The sequence below is a fragment of the Sander lucioperca genome, chromosome 14 (genome assembly GCF_008315115.2).
Source record: "Sander lucioperca isolate FBNREF2018 chromosome 14, SLUC_FBN_1.2, whole genome shotgun sequence".
Classification (NCBI taxonomy): Eukaryota; Metazoa; Chordata; class Actinopteri; order Perciformes; family Percidae; genus Sander; species Sander lucioperca.
The window spans coordinates 17,647,637-17,664,772 of NC_050186.1; the positions used below are offsets into that span (position 1 = coordinate 17,647,637).

The 17,136-nt window shown below is 33.4% G+C and overlaps 1 protein-coding gene across 1 annotated transcript in view; it reads left to right on the forward strand.

Moving 5' to 3' along the window:
• The window catches only part of med30 (mediator complex subunit 30), a 41,339-nt gene extending 35,474 nt beyond the window's left edge, over nt 1–5,865 (forward strand). Inside the window, exon 5 of the mRNA XM_031295909.2 lies at nt 5,032–5,865. Coding sequence (XP_031151769.1) covers nt 5,032–5,127 — 96 coding nt within the window. The 3' untranslated portion in view covers nt 5,128–5,865. The remainder of the gene's footprint in view (nt 1–5,031) is intronic.
• Nucleotides 5,866–17,136: the final 11,271 nt, after the last annotated feature.

Consider the following 17,136-nt stretch of genomic DNA (forward strand, 5'->3'; position numbering starts at 1 on the left):
AATTTAATTAAATAATATAAAACACTGAAAAGCAGCAAATCTTCACTTCCACCGATAAAGATGTCCATATTAACCACATTCAAGGTGTTTTAGATTAATTTTATTATCAATTATTCTGCCGATTACTTTAGATTATTTTATCAGAAAATAGTGTCAAATGTCCATCAAATTTTTCTGAAGCCCAAAGTGACAATGTTTGACCATATGTCCAAGACCCAAATATATTCAGTTTACTATAAGACAATGAAAAGCAGCAAATCCTCAAAATTAAGAAGCTGAAACGAGGTAATGTTTGGAATTCTGGCTTCATAAATTACTTAAATGATTTATCACTTATCAAAATTGTTGCTGATTGATTTTCACCTCCACTTTTACATGAACTGGGAGTGATTAACATCTGAAAACCCACAGTTTCACAAGCTTGGGAAATTAAACAAATGTAGGTCAAACCACAGTGCGACTCTAGTTACACTATGTTCAACTTGGTTTTAGAATCCGTTCTTACTGGATATGAATCAGATGTAATATGTCCGTTAGGCTTAGCTGCAGTTACAGGGACTAGAATCGGATTTGTTTTTGACCCCTCACTGCCAAAATGTTAAATCTCTTAAGAGGACAGGTTGCCAAAACTCTGTCCAATAAACAAACTACTTATAAGTCCATGTGACTTTTGTTTATAAGGCGACTTGGTTTGCTTGCAAGACTGTGTTTGAAAAACAGATCTCACCCTGGCTTGTCCTCTGCCCAGATCTGCTGTAAGTGCACCTGAGAGCTTTACATGACCTTCTCTTCTGGCTCTCTGATTGCTAGGGTTGGGTACCTTTGGCATCTGAACCAATACCACTACCGATACCGGTACCTGGAATTCGTTTCCCAGTACCCAACGGTACTTTTTTCGGTACTTTCCCTCTGTAATTACAAAAAAATATTTCAGTTGTAAAAATAATTCCAAACCTATTTACTTAGAACATTATGTTATTTATTTAGAATATTTTACACTGACAGAAATTAAACAAAAACAAAAATAAAACCCCTCCCTCTCTCCTCCCAAACCCATCCCTACAACCTATTAAATTGAATAATTATTCATTTCTTACGCACTGTAACTTTTATTGTTGTATTTGTATATTATTATATTTTAGCCTGTTTTATTTTCATCATTACCGTTTTTAATTGCTCTTTGTTTCATGTAAAGCACTTTGAATTGCCTTGTTGCTGAAAAGTGCTGTAGAAATAAAGTTGCCTTGCAACCTCAGCCTGTCAGTCAGTCCCCAGGGCACAGAAACCACCGTTGTGCCTGCTCGTCTCAGAGGAAGTGTAACGTCAACAGCCCCGCGACCACTTTCGGCTCGCCATTAATATCATATCGCAGTGAAAGGTGTCTGCGTGAAGTTTTGAAAAACTGTAACCACACTTTAAACTGCTTTATCAGCATTGCCGTGACTCACTGTGACTTCACCAAAACTGCAAAGCCGACGTAGTTTGCTCCGTCCGCACCTCTGCGCGCGTGTGTGTCGGACCTCTGCTCTCTGTCAACATGCAGAGAGGACAGATAAACTTGTGCTTACTCTCAGGTACCGAAATTTGGCACCGTTTAATTTTACGTGAACCAATACTCGGTAGTACCGACGTGATTCGGTCGGTACCGGTAAAAGTACCGGGTTCGGTACCCAACCCTTCTGATCGCACACAGATATTGGGTGTGCACACCTACTACATGTAATAAAAACTTCCATGCAATGTTTCAAAACAACCTCCCAACAACTGAATTGTAATTATCAACAATACTTTAAGGAAAAATGCTAGAATTCACTGTTTCTTATTCTCAAAATGTGAGGATTTGCTGCTTTTCTCTGTTTTATATTACTGTAAATTGAATATTTTTAGGTTTTGGACTAGTTGTTTGAAGACATATATTTTGGGAAATGATGCACATGCACACTTTCAGACACACTCACATACTCACATCACACCATCTCCTCTGTGCGTGCCAATCTCCATTTCCACTCCATCTCGGGTCATTGTGCTTTTCCACTCTCTCCTCCGCTAGTGCGCCGACGTCTGCCAGCATTTTCAGGTTATTTGAAGCAGGTAGGCAGTCTGCCAGTCTGCAGGAAGCCTTCGGAGACAGGAGCTCAGACAGCGCTTCCTTGTTTACTTTCATGAGTTGTTGACTGGCCACCCTGCCGTGGCCGATGCAGTGTCAGAGCGTGTCAGAAAATGCTTACTGTGGATTGAAAAAGCATCAAAAACATTGTGGGGCTGACCTGCTGAGTGGCATGCCAAGAAATGAGGGAGTGCATCCGCTGGATACCTGTTTTTGTGTGTGTATGTGTGTAAAAGCCCTGTTATCGAGATAAAAAAAGCTTCTTTTCTCTGTTTGTTCGCTGTAGTATACCCTTTTTTCCAAACATTGCATTATAGGTGTGAAGGATTAGAATTACGCTAATTACAAGGTTATGAATGGAATTATAGGTTGCAGAACAATTTCTGTAATAATAGCAGTCTTGTTATTCATAAATCAAGGTATGCCAGCGAGCCTTTTTGTGATGAATGTGCCATGAAGGCTTCGCTGCCTCCATAGTCTTATTTCCACTGTGAAAAATGTGGAATTTCATGTCTGGTTTCAAAGAAAAGCTGAGAGGAGAATCTGGATTCAAAAGTAAGCCAAATCTGCCTGTTAACGCTTGAAAACTATATCTGTTATTGCAGCTTTTTTCATTTCAAGTGTTAGGTGCTGTTAAATAAAGGGACCAGTGTTGTATTCTTTGTTTAAAAAGCGTTTGACTGAAATTCCAAAGGCTCATGGTATCATCTCATTAATACAGCGTAAATGACCGAGATATTTCAAGAACTTGCTCGTCAGGGTAATGAGGCATATCCCATGTAACACACACACACACACACACACACACACACACACACACACACACACACACACACACACACACACAGAATTAAAGTGAAAGTCGAAGAGAGAGATAGAAAGAGAAAAGAGTGAGAGAGCTTAAGAGGCAGTGAGAGCCCCCCAGAGAGAGAGACTGGAAGGCCTCCAAATGTTCCACTCTGGAATATCTTCAAGGACAATCAGCTAAACAGCTGATAATAAGAGAGCTGTGTGGAATCGATTGCTCAAGGTGTTATCTGCACTGCTAAAATGGCTGGTAATTAGTCATGGCTAAGGGAGTGTTACCGAGAGAGTGAGATGGATTTAATCTTAATAGATTTCACTGCACTGCAGATACAGTAGCTCCTGAGTGAGTAAGCCGCCCCTATCTCTTTCTCTGGCTATCTATCAGAAGAAAAGCAGCTGAGTAAGTAGCTGTGATGTACTGCTGTTGCTTAATTTGCCTGAACCTTCAGTTGTAGATGTTTTGTTACTTGTTCAAAGGCAGCACACATTTGGCAGCTGTGCCTGTTTTTATTCTGACTCTCCAGCAGCAGCTCCGGAGCCATTATTTGTTGATGTATAAAGCTCGGGCAATGAGTTACTTCAGACCATGGCAGCTGTTGACTTAGAGATCTTGGTAGCACATTCAGAGGCAATCAGCAGACAAAGCCCTCAGTGACTGACGGGGTGATTGGGTTGTTTGCTCCTCTGTGATGTACCTGTACAACCCTGAGGCAGGCCAGATGTGTTAGTTTAGCGATTAGCAGAGGCTAGGATTGATAAAGTCAACTACAGTACTCAGTGTTTGGGGAGAGGTTAATGGGCAGGTGGGAAGACTTTGTCTATTGTATGTTGGAGGAAAAAATACAATGAAAGAAATGAAGTTAAAGATGGCTTTCTAACTTATTTATCCTTGCCCCACCCCATACAACAATAAGGCAGGTTTTTTTTATTTTTTTTTATTTTTTACTGTCAATAAATCCTATGAAAAAAAACTAAACCAACAATACATTAGTCCGTTTCTCTACTTTGACTTGTGCCGTGTCTATGGTACTCAACCCCAGGCTCCACTCATTCCTACTGAGGATGTTAATCTTCAGAAATAGGTCACAAATATAATGTTGGTCCGTCGATCCCCCACTTTGGTCCAAATACCTCAACAACTATTGGATGGATTGCCATCAAACTTTGTAAAGACAGTCATGGTTTCCATGCGATGAATCATAATGACTTTGGTGATTCTCTGACTTTTCATCTGCTGCCACTAGCAAGTCAAAGTTTTTTATGTACCAATACTTTGCTTTATGACCAAATACCTGCAAAATTAATGACATTCCTATCAGCCTCAGCTGTTTTTAATGTAATTAGCAAATGTTTGCATGCTAACATGCTAAACTAAGATGGTGAACATGGTAAATATTGTCTAGAGATGTGTTTTTTGTACGTTTTTGCACACAGTAGAGCTCAATGGCACAGAGGAATAAGCTATATCAGGCGTTGGCTGCACACACAATACTTAGTAGGATCAATTTGAATTTATTGTAGGTTTTAGGCTTTTATATGGCTTTGTTGCCACACGTATATCTGGCAATAGCTGTTATACTCTCCAAAGAATTGGTCTCCATTTTTGAAACTATCGAGGCATAAAAACCTTGAACCTTGTTTTCATACTGTAACAACAATAATAACTAATACTGAATTTGAAGACAGGAAACAGAATCTTTTAAATGTGTTTCTCACAGGATTTCCTGCTGAGAAAAACCTCCCTGTCCATTTTCTCATGCCAGCAACAAAACAGCAACAGTCATTAGGGTTTTTCTCAGTACTATGGTTAAATAAATTATATTTTACAGGACTTCCAGTGGTGTAGAAAGTGTGAAGTTTATGCTGTGTACACATACTACAGTATGTGCAACTTTAATACCCTGTAAGCCATGAATTATTTTTTTCTGCTGAAAGGTAATTGCTTTGGTGTTTGTTGAAGTGTTTGGTTGGTTGTTTGACCTTTTGGTCTTTTGTAAACCTGTAGTTTCATTGTTTTAGCAAACAAAAAAGGCACTATGACATTCATATTTGTTGTTTTTTTTTTTACATCTAAAAATATGTAATATTTTTTTTCTTTTTGTCATTTTTTCCTGTAGAAGCTGAAGCACAAGAACCAGCAGCTGAAGCAGATCATGGACCAACTCCGCAACCTCATTTGGGAAATCAACTCCATGCTGGCTGTCAGGAGCTAAAACAAACACATTTATATACAACGCGCGCACACACACACACACACACACACAATTGCCCCAAAATTGGGATTATTTGGTCGTGAACTGGACGTGTGACAGGGTACCACAGGCTGGCTGAGGCTGCACTTTACAGAAGAAATTGGGACTTTGGCAATATAAACCTGTTTCCTGAAGAAGAAGTAAAACAATAGAAGGAAAACCGAGAGGAGACACATGAAGACGAAAAGCGCTTGACCCCACAGAGACGTGAAGAGAGGCTCAATAAAACACCGGGAGGGAGGGGGCAGGTGACATCAGTGTGGACGATGGCAGAAAAAATTCTGTCTACCTCGATATTCTGCATTTCAATCCACATAATGACTTAATTAATAGTTAAATTAAGAGTTGATATATTAAATTGTATGTATTTGTAGGCACTAGCTCAAGAAAGGGGGTTATGCCTGTATCAACACATTGATATATTCTATTTAATCCCAAAATTCTGCCAATTTCATGTATTTAAATCAAGTGAAGCCCTACGTTTAAAAAGCTTTTATATGATCCCTAAAAACGTTAATAAGAAGGACAAACACTGTGGCAAAAGAGTCTTATTCTTACTATATTGATCTGCTTTTTTATTTGATGTGATATGTAAACTCATCTATGCTCTGCTCTGATTGGACTTGACATGTCAATACAATGCCTTGTTAAGGATTCTGCTGAATTATAAATCTTGCTGTGATTTAAAAAAAAACTCAACGCTGTGTTGTGGTGTGATTTTTGTTCGTCTGTGTATTTGTTGTTTATCCCGTCTGTATTTATCAAGTATTTAAAAAAACACAATGTTTCTTAAAGTGCTCATATTATGCTCATTTTCAGGTTCATAATTGTATTTAGAGGTTATATCAGAATAGGTTTACATGGTTTAATTTTCAAAAAACACCATATTTTTGATGTACTGCACATTGCTGCAGCTCCTCTTTTCACCCTGTGTGTTGAGCTCTCTGTTTTAGCTACAGAGTGAGACATCGTGCTTCTGTTCCATCTTTGTTGGGAGTCGCACATGCTCAGTACCTAGGTAAGGACTACTAGCCAGTCAGAAGCAGAGCATGAGGGAGTGCCACGCTAGCAGCTAGGCGAGCATTATAACGTGTGTTACAAAGTGACGCACGTTCGTCATGGAAATAAAGGCTGGACAACAGTAGAGCTGTTTGGAGCAGTTTGTGAACAGTGTTTTCTGTTGGAGATGGTAAGTCCCTTTGGGGTGGACTTTGGGCTTTTTCACTTTGTAAACCTATAGAGTGCACAAAAAAGATATATAACACAATAAAGGAAAGGGTAAAAGCATAATATGAGCACTTTAAAGATCTTAAACCTAGTTTGGCATTTATTGTTACTTATCAGCTGTCATATGCACAGATACTGATGTATCTGAGATAAGGTAATATGCTTGAAGTTATGTCAACCTAGCCAATTTATCGGTCGCGCTCGGTTGGGAACTGCACCGTAACAAAATAATAACTCTTAAATATGGCTCAGCCATATGTTATTTTAAATGAATAAATTAACTATCAAAACAATAAACCCACAGTTTGCATGAGTGCAGCTTGTTTTTAGTAAGTAGATAAATAAATAATCTGACCATTATCTGATGATGTGTGAGAGTGATCAAAGTTTGATTTATTTCTGCAGAAATAGTTGGTTGTGAGGCTCAAAAGTAGGACTAAAAATCTTCCCTATCACTCAGGATATTTAAGGCATTTAGGAATGATTTCCTCAGGTGCATGGTAAATACTGGCCCTTTTTTGATAGGAGGCCAGCTAATTCAACTAGGGGGAGCTTTTGGTCTCTGTTTACATTTTGTATTTTTACCCAGACAAAATTGTTTTATAGAAGAAAAATGACAGATGAAGTAAGAGAGAGAAAGAAGAATTCATAAAGGACCTCATTCAATAAAAACATGAAACATGAGCTAAAATCTGAGTACATGTGCACACGCACAAACACACACTCCACTGTCAGGTCACAGATATGCATGAGAATATCAGTGTGTGATATGGGTGAGTTTAATAATTCAGAGCAAAGCTGGGGTCATATCTTAGATGTGTTACGAGAGGCAGAGGTCAGGGACTGAGTACGAATGATGAGGCAAATAAAAATGTTCTGGGTTATATTCTGATGTTTACAATGTGCGCTTGTGTCATATTCAGGAAGAAAATGGAATCCTCAGACAGTGTTAAACAGTGTCAGTGGAGGAATGGCATTTAGGAGAAGCTGGTATGACCATTTGCTGTGCGAATTGTGCAAAACTGGTCCTTGATTCTAAAGAACTGAGGCCCAAACTGGATTTGTGTTTCACCCGAGTCTAATGTAGATTAAATACATTTTTCTACTATTTGCCTGTCCCAGACACATTTTCTTGATCTAAGACAAAACTCAGAAAGCGCTTAAAAAGTATTAAAAGTTAATAAGTTTCAAGTTTGTATAAGTCATATGTAGGTTAGACAGGGTCAATGGTACAATGTATAATTTTAGCTAAACTGATAAATCAATTTGCGCAGCATGCATTTCATGTCATGTTCAGGGCCAACATAAAATGTTTCTGAAAGCCGCCATTGGCCTGTGGCCCGCACTTTGAGAAACTGAGACATATGACTTATGACATACTATATTATGACATATGAAGAACCTTAGGGTGAGCAGTATGTGTCCTTACGTAATTTAGCTTAGCTAAATACAGGTACAAATGCAATGGTACCTTAAAGGAGCATGACTCCATGTCCGTCCATGACGGAGCCTCTCCCGAAGAAAACATTATAGTTCTCAACTGTGTTACTAAATAGTACCAATAAAGATTTGGACATTTCAGCCTTCCAGTATCAACTGTAAGATACAGTAGAGATAAGAGGATTCGAGGACATTTCTTATTCCATATAAATTTCCTGAAGAGAGTTGCGAGTTTCTTAAAAATTCCTGCAGGTGACACGAAAGGGAATTTAGACAATATGTTCATTTTTAAGATATTTATTCTCCGTATCATAGATATAGGGTAAGATAGTAAGGTCATCCTCCTTTCTGTATATTTATGTACTGAGTTCATTATTACTTTATAGTTTGTTGGTGCTATAGTTTCTAAATAGGGTGTTATTTTGATGTTCAAATATGTAAAATTAGATGAAAGCTTGAAAGTAAATAAGTATCGGTTTATATTGGTCTTTCATTCCGTTAAGCAGCATTAGTAATGATTTTGAAGCATACTACCAAACAGGCCGATTAGCTCTAACAGTGCTGATATGGATGTGTTTAATTGTTTTAGAATACAATTACATTGTCAGCAAAAAGAGCTTATCTATGATCTATGTTGCCAATTGTAATCTCCTGTATTTGTCTACTAGATCTAATTGCTATTGCTAATGGTTCAATAGCTAGTATAAACAGAAGTGGTGACAGAGGTGAACCTTGGGGGCAACCTCTTGTTATATTGAAGGCCTCAGATACCACTTCATTTGTCAGTACCTTAGCTATAGGGTAAGGTAAAATGTAATAGTTTGATCCAGTTAAGGAAAGTGTTTCCAAAACCAAATTGAGCTATAAAGTCAAAGATATAAGTCCACTCAACCTTATTTAAGGCCTTCTCCGCGTCAAGCAAGAGAAGAGCCGTGTCTTTTTCTTCTTTTTGGCAGCACAGAACATTGAGAATGTGCCTTATATTATGGAATCCTTGTCTTCCCTTTACAAATCCATTTTTGTCATCTCCCACAATACTTAGAAGTACTTCGCCAAAATTTTACTGAGGATTTTTGTATCAGTGTTTATTAAACTTATAGGTCGTATTTGACCTCTCATAAATGCCTTAAAGGCTTCCCATCTAATTGTGGCTGTTGTCTGGGATGTGTTGAACTCAAAGTAAATATCTATTTGTTTTCCAATGAACTGCAGAAATGTTTTGTCCTGCATCCATTTTGTTTAAAATTTCCATTTAGGAGATTTGCGTATCAACTTTGGCTCCACATAGACCGATGATACATCTGCGTGATCTGATATGACTGTACTGTTACAATTGGCAGCCTCTGATATTAGAAAGAAGTTCTGCTGACACCAAAAAGTAATCTATTCTAGAGTGGCTTTTGTTAGCACTAGACCAACAGGAAAAAAATTATTTGATGGACTCAGATGCCTCCATACTGTATATCCACTAGGTTCAGTTTATTTATAAAGTCATGTAATGCTTTCCTAGTTCTTGTGTGAGTGTTGTCCACTCCAGTCTTTACTTGGATCAAGAACGCACTTAACGTCCCCTGCGATAATATACTTGCCTGGTAGTTTTGAAATTCTTAAAAACTAAGTGTTATAGAAACAGACATTGTCATAATTTGGTCTGTATACATCGATTAAATTAAGATTAGACAGAACGTGGCCCTGTATGATTAAGAATCTACAGTTGGGATCCTCAGTTAGATAGATTTATGTATTAATATAATTACACCTCTAGAGTTAGAAGAGAAAATGATAGAACATGTCCTGGCCACCTTTGTTTGATCTTGATTGTCTCGTTACTAATTAGGTGTAATTTACAGGGGGGATGGGGTGGTTACAACCCCCCGAATAATCAAAACTGGCCAGTGCAAGCTCCCCCCCAAAAAAAACAAAAAACTATTGTAATTTCCTTTACATAAATAAAGACATTTGCATCATAACTTAATGCAGAAAAGGCACAACTTCATTTTCACCAGAATGCAGAAAATGAAGTGTTTGACATTCAAAATTTCAATTTTGCTCAAAAGTGGACATCTCAACCCCCCCAATGTTGAACCCAAAGTGACACCCTTGAGCTAATAGGTGTGTTACCTGTAAGAACACACTCTAGGCTTTTAACTGTTTTAAACTGTTCATGACCTGCTTTACTTTGGTCAGTTTATGCAGGCCTCTACAGTTCCATGAAATAAATTCAATTAAAATATCTGTTACTATGATATTTTTATGACTTTTTATTATAAGCTATACTATGACTTTTTTTTTTTCATCACATACTATAATTATTTATGACATACTATACTATGGCATTTTTATGACTTCCTTATGGTATACTATACTATGACTTTTTGATTACGTTTTTCGACATTCTATACTATGACTTTATTATGACTTTTTTCAACATACTATACTACGACTTCTTTATGGCATACTATACTATGACATTTTTATGACTTTTTCTTCGACATACTATACTACAACTTTTTCATGGCATACTGGACTATGACTTTTTATGCAATACTATAGTATGACATTTTTATGACTTTTTTCGACATACTATACTATGACTTCTTTATGGCATACTATACTATGAGTTTTTATGAGTTTTTATGATACTATCTTAGGACTTTAGTCTTACTATACTATTTTTTTCTACAATCTAAACCATGACTTTTTGTCTTTAGTAATGTGAATGATAAATACAACTCCAAACCAATCTATTTTGGGATTCACAGATAGCTTAGTGAGATGAGCTGCTGAAGATAAAATCAAGAATGGAGGTTGGAGGTTGAAGGTTCAAGTCTTACACAAACTAGGATTTTTTTTTATGACTTTTTTCTACCTCCAATACCATGAATTATTTGTGATTATATCGACATACTATATACTATGACTTTTTTTCCGACATACTATGCTCAGTGAGATAAGCTGATGGAGGGTGAGGGTTCAATTCTTCTTCATAATATGAATCTTTTATTACTTTTTTTCGACATACGATACTATGACTGTTTTCAACATACTATAATATGTATTTTTTTATGACTTTTTCGACATACTATAGTATTACTTTTTTTTGCCTTTTTTCCGAAATACAATACTATGACTTTTTTTGTCTTTTTTCAACATACTATACTATGACTTTTTTCGACTTACTATACTATGAAATATTTATGACTTTTTTTCAACATACTTTGACTTTTTTATGACTTTTTTCACACATACTATTCTATGACTTTTTTCGACATTCTATACTATGACTTTTTATGACATACTATACCATGACATTTTTGACTTTTTATGACAACTATACTATGACTTCTTTGTGGCATACTATACTATGACTTTTCTTTTTTTTTTATTTGGCCTTCACAGATAGCTCAGTGAGATGAGCTGCTGAAGATAAAACAAAGATTTGAGATTGAGGGTTCAATTCTTTGACAAACTATGAATCTTTTATGACTTCTTTAGGACATACTATACTATGATTTTTTTTATGACTTTTTATGACATACTGTACTATGACTTTAGTCATACTATACTATGACTTTTTTCTACAATCTAAACCATGACTTTTTGTCTTCAATAATGTGAATTAGATATACAACTCCAAAACAATGGGTAGTGGGATTCACAGATAGCTCAGTGAGATGAGCTGCTAAAGATAAAATCAAGATTTGAGTTTGAAGGTTCAATTCTTAGACATACTAGGAATCTTTTATGACTTCTTTTTCGACATATATGATGTTTTTAAGACCATTTCGACATACTATAGTATGTCTTTTTTTGACATACTATACTATGACTTTTTTCGACATACTATACCATGACTTTTTAATGACTTTTTCGACATACTATACTATGACTTTTTTATGCCTTTTTTTCGGACATACTATACTATGACTTCTTTTTTTTTTCTACCTACAATACTATGACCTTTTTCAACATACTATACTATGACTTTTTTAAGACTTTTTCAACATACTATACTATGACTTATTTATTTCTTTTTTTGAAAAAAACTATACTATGACTTCTTTATGACTTTTTTCGACATACTATACTATGACTTTTATTTCGATATACTATACTAAGAATTCTTCATGACTTTTTTTGACATAATATAGTATGACTTTTTTTATGACTTTTTTTTCAACATACTATAATATGACTTTTTATGACACACTATAATATGACTTCTTCAACATACTAAACCATGACTGTTTGTCTTCAGTAAGGTGAATGATAAATACAACTCCAAACCAATGCATAGTGGGCTTTACAAATAGCTCAGTGAGATAAGCTGATGGAGGGTGAGGGTTCAATTCTTCGTCATAATATGAATCTTTTATTACTTTTTTTCGACATATGATACTATGACTGTTTTCGACATACTATACTATGACTTTTTTCTACCTACAATACTATGGAATATTTATGACTTTTTTTCGACATACTATACTATGACTTTTTAATGACTTTTTCGACATACTATACTATGACTTTTTATGTCTTTTTTCAACATACTATACTGACTTTTTTTTTCGACATACTATACTATGACTTTTTTATGACTTTTTTCGACTTACTATACTATGACTTTTTCTGACTTTTTTCTACCTACAATACTATGAAATATTTATAATTTTTATTCGACATACTATACTATGACTTTTTAATGACTTTTTCGACATAATATACTATGACTGTTTTATGACTTTTTTCAACATACTATAATATGACTTTTTCTTTCGAAATACTATACTATGACTTTTTAATGACTTTTTCGACATACTATACTATGACTTTTTAATGACTTTTTCGACATACTATACTATGACTTTTTATGTCTTTTTTCAACATAATATACTATGACTTTTTTTTTTTCGAAATACTATACTATGACTTTTTTATGACTTTTTTTCAACATACTATACTATGACTTTATTATGACTTTTTTCTACCTACAATACTATGAATTGTTTTTGAATTTTTTCGACCTACTATACCATGACCTTTTTCAACATACTATACTATGACTTTTTTAAGACTTTGTTCGACATAAGACTTCTTTATGACTTTTTTCGACATACTATACTATGACTTTTTTTCGACATACTATACTATGACTTTTTTATGACTTTTTTCAACATACTATACTATGATTTTTTATGCCTTTTTTCCGACATACTATACCATGACTTTTTATGTCTTTTTTCAACATACTATACTATGACTTTTTTTCGACATACTATACTATGACTTTTTAAGATTATTTCGACATATACTATGACATTTTTCAACATAATATACTATGACTTTTTAAAACCTTTTCGACATACTGAATTTGAATTTTTTCGAACTACTATACCATGACCTTTTTCAACATACTATACTATGACTTTTTTAAGACTTTGTTCGACATAAGACTTCTTTATGACTTTTTTCGACATACTATACTATGACTTTTTTTCGACATACTATACTATGACTTTTTAAGATTATTTCGACATATACTATGACATTTTTCAACATAATATACTATGACTTTTTAAAACCTTTTCGACACACTATACTATGACTTATTTATGTGTTCTTTCGACAAACTACACTATGACTTTTTATGACATATTTTACTATTACTTTATTATGACTTTTTTTTCAAAATACTATACAATGACTTTTTTTGACATACCATACTATGACCTTTTTCGACATACTAAACTATGTCCTTTTTATGTCTTTTTTCAACATACTATACTATGACTTTTTTTCGAAATACTATACTATGACTTTTTATGCCTTTTTTCCGACATACTATACTATGACTTTTTTATGACTTTTTTCAACATACTATACTATGACTTTTTTATGACTTTTTTCAACATACTATACTATGACTTTTTTTTTCGAAATACTATACTATGACGTTTTAATTACTTTTTCGACATACTATACTATGACTTTTTAATGACTTTTTCGACATACTATACTATGACTTTTTATGCATTTTTTCAACATACTATACCATGACTTTTTTATGACTTTTTTCAACATACTATACTATGACTTTATTATGACTTTTTTTCTACCTGCAATACTATGAATTTTTTCGACCTACTATGCTATGACCTTTTTTCAACATATTATACTATGACTTTTTTAAGACTTTGTCCGACATAAGACGTCTTTATGACTTTTTTTTCGACATACTATACTATGACTTCTTAAAGACGTTTTTGACATACTATACTATAACTTTTTATGACATACTTTACTATTACTTTATTATGACTTTCCTCAACATACTATATTATGACTTTTTTTCAACATACTATACTATGACTTCTTTATGACTTTTTTGACAAACTACATTATGACTTTTTTTTTGAAATACTATACTATGACTTTTTTTGACATACCATACTATGACTTTTTTCGACATATTTACTATGACTTTTTTCTACATACTAAACTATGTCTTTTTAAAGAATATTTCGAAATACTATACTATGACTTTTTAATGACTTTTTCGTCATACTATACTTTGACTTTTTAATGCATTTTTTCCGACATACTATACTATGACTTTTTTTTGAAAAACTATACTATTACTTTATTATGACTTTCTTCAACATACTATACTATGACTTTTTTCCGACATACTATACTATGACTTTTTTCAAACATACTATGCTATGATTTTTTTATGACTTTTTTCGACAAACTACACTATGACTTTTTATGACATACTTTACTATTACTTTTTTATGACTTTCTTCAACATACTATACTATGACTTTTTTCCGACATACTCCGACTTTTTTTTTTTTCGAAATACTATACTATGACTTTTTTTGACATATCATACTATGACCTTTTTCGACATACTATACTATGACTTTATAAGACTATTTCCACTAACTATACTATGACTTTTTTTTTCTTTTTTGAGATTCTACACTATACATTTTGACTTTTTTTTTCGACATACTATACTATGACTCTTTTTACATTACTTTTTTATGACTTTTTCGACATACTATACTATGACTTTATGATATACTATAACATGACTTTTTCACATACTACCATGACTTTGTTTCACTCAAGTGATGTAAATACAACTCCAAACCAAAGATGTGGGCTTCGAAATACTCATGATAGCTTCTGAGATACAATAAGATTGAGCTTTTTTCAACTACATACTATGACTTTTATGACTTTTTTTCGACAAATACTATGACTTTTTTCGACATACTATACTATGACTTATTTATGTATTCTTTCGACAAACTATACTATGACTTCTTTATGACATTTTTCAACATACTATACTATGAATTTTTTTGGACGTTTTTCTACCTACAATACTATGACTTCTTTATGACTTTTTTCGACATACTATACTATGGCTTTTTAATGACTTTTTCAACATACTATACTATGACTTTTTAATGACTTTTTCCACATACTATACAATGACTTTTTATGCCTTTTCCCCGACATACTATACTATGACTTTTTTATGACTTTTTTCTACCTACAATACTATGAATTTTTTCGACCTACTATACCATGACCTTTTCAACATATTATACTATGACTTTTTTAAGACTTTGTTCGACGTAAGACTTCATGACTTTTTTTTTGACATACTATACTATGACTTATTTATGACTTTTTTCAACATACTATACTATGAATTGTTTGCCGACATGCTATACTAATGTCTTTTTTTTTCGAAATACTATACTATGACTTTTTTCGACATACTATACTATGACTTATTTATGTGTTCTTTCGACAAACTATACTATGACTTCTTTATGACTTTTTTCGACATACTATACTATGACTTTTTAATGACTTTTTCGACATACTATACTATGACTTTTTTTTCGAAATACTATACTATGACTTTTTTATGCCTTTTTCCCGACATACTCACTATGACTTTTTATGACATACTTTACTATTACTTTATTATGACTTTTTTTCAACATACTATACTATGACTTTTTTATGACTTTTTCAACAAACTACATTATGACTTTTTTTTCCGAAATACTATACCATGACTTTTTTTTACATACCATACTATGACTTTTTTCGACATATTTACTATGACTTTTTTCTACATGCTAAACTATGTCTTTTTAAAGAATATTTCGACATACTATACTATGACTTTTTTAAACATACTATACTATGACTTTTTTTTCGACTCACTATACTATGACTTTTTATGACATACAATACTATGACTTTTTTATGACTTTTTTCAACATACTATACTATGACTTTTTAATGACGTTTTCGAAATACTATATGACCTTTTTTCGAAATACTTTACTATGACTTTTTTCGACATACTATACCATGACTTTTTTCAACATACTATACCATGACTTTTTTCAACATACTAACTATGTCTTTTTAAAGACTATTTCGACATACTATACTATGACTTTCTTAAACATACCATACTATAACTTTTTTTATGAATTTTTTGACATACCATACTATAACGTTTTTCAACATATGTCTTTTTAAGACTATTTTGGAATACTTTACTATGACTTTTTTTTTTTTTTTGAGATTCCACACTATAAATTTTTTATGCCTTTTTTTCGACATACTATACTATTCGACTCAATATACCATTACTTTTTTATGACTTTTTATGACATACTATACTATGACTTATTATGATATACTATAACATGACTTCTTCAACATACTAAACCATGAACGTTTGTCTTCACTCAAGTGAATGATAAATACAACTCCAAACCAAAGGATAGTGGGCTTCAGAAATAGCTCAGTGAGATAAGCTTCTGAAGATAAAATGAAGATTGGAGCTTAAGGGTTCAATTCTTAATCATACTATGAATCTTTTATGACTTTTTTTGACATACTATAGTATGTCTTTTTTAAGACTATTTCGACATACTATACTATGACCTTTTTTCCGACATACTATGCTATGACTTTTTAATTACTTTTTTTCTACCTACAATACTATGAATTATTTTTGACTTTTTTTCAACATACTATTCTATGACATTTTTCTGACTTTTTCTTTGACATACTATACTGTTTTACGACATACTATTACATTACTTTTTTCGACATACGATACTATGACTTTTTTCGACATACTATACTATGACTTCTTTATGGCATACTATACTTTTTGACATTTTTATGACATATTATACTTTGACAAGTTCTTTTAAAAGCAAACAGCCTGTTAAAAAGAAAGGCACAATGCAA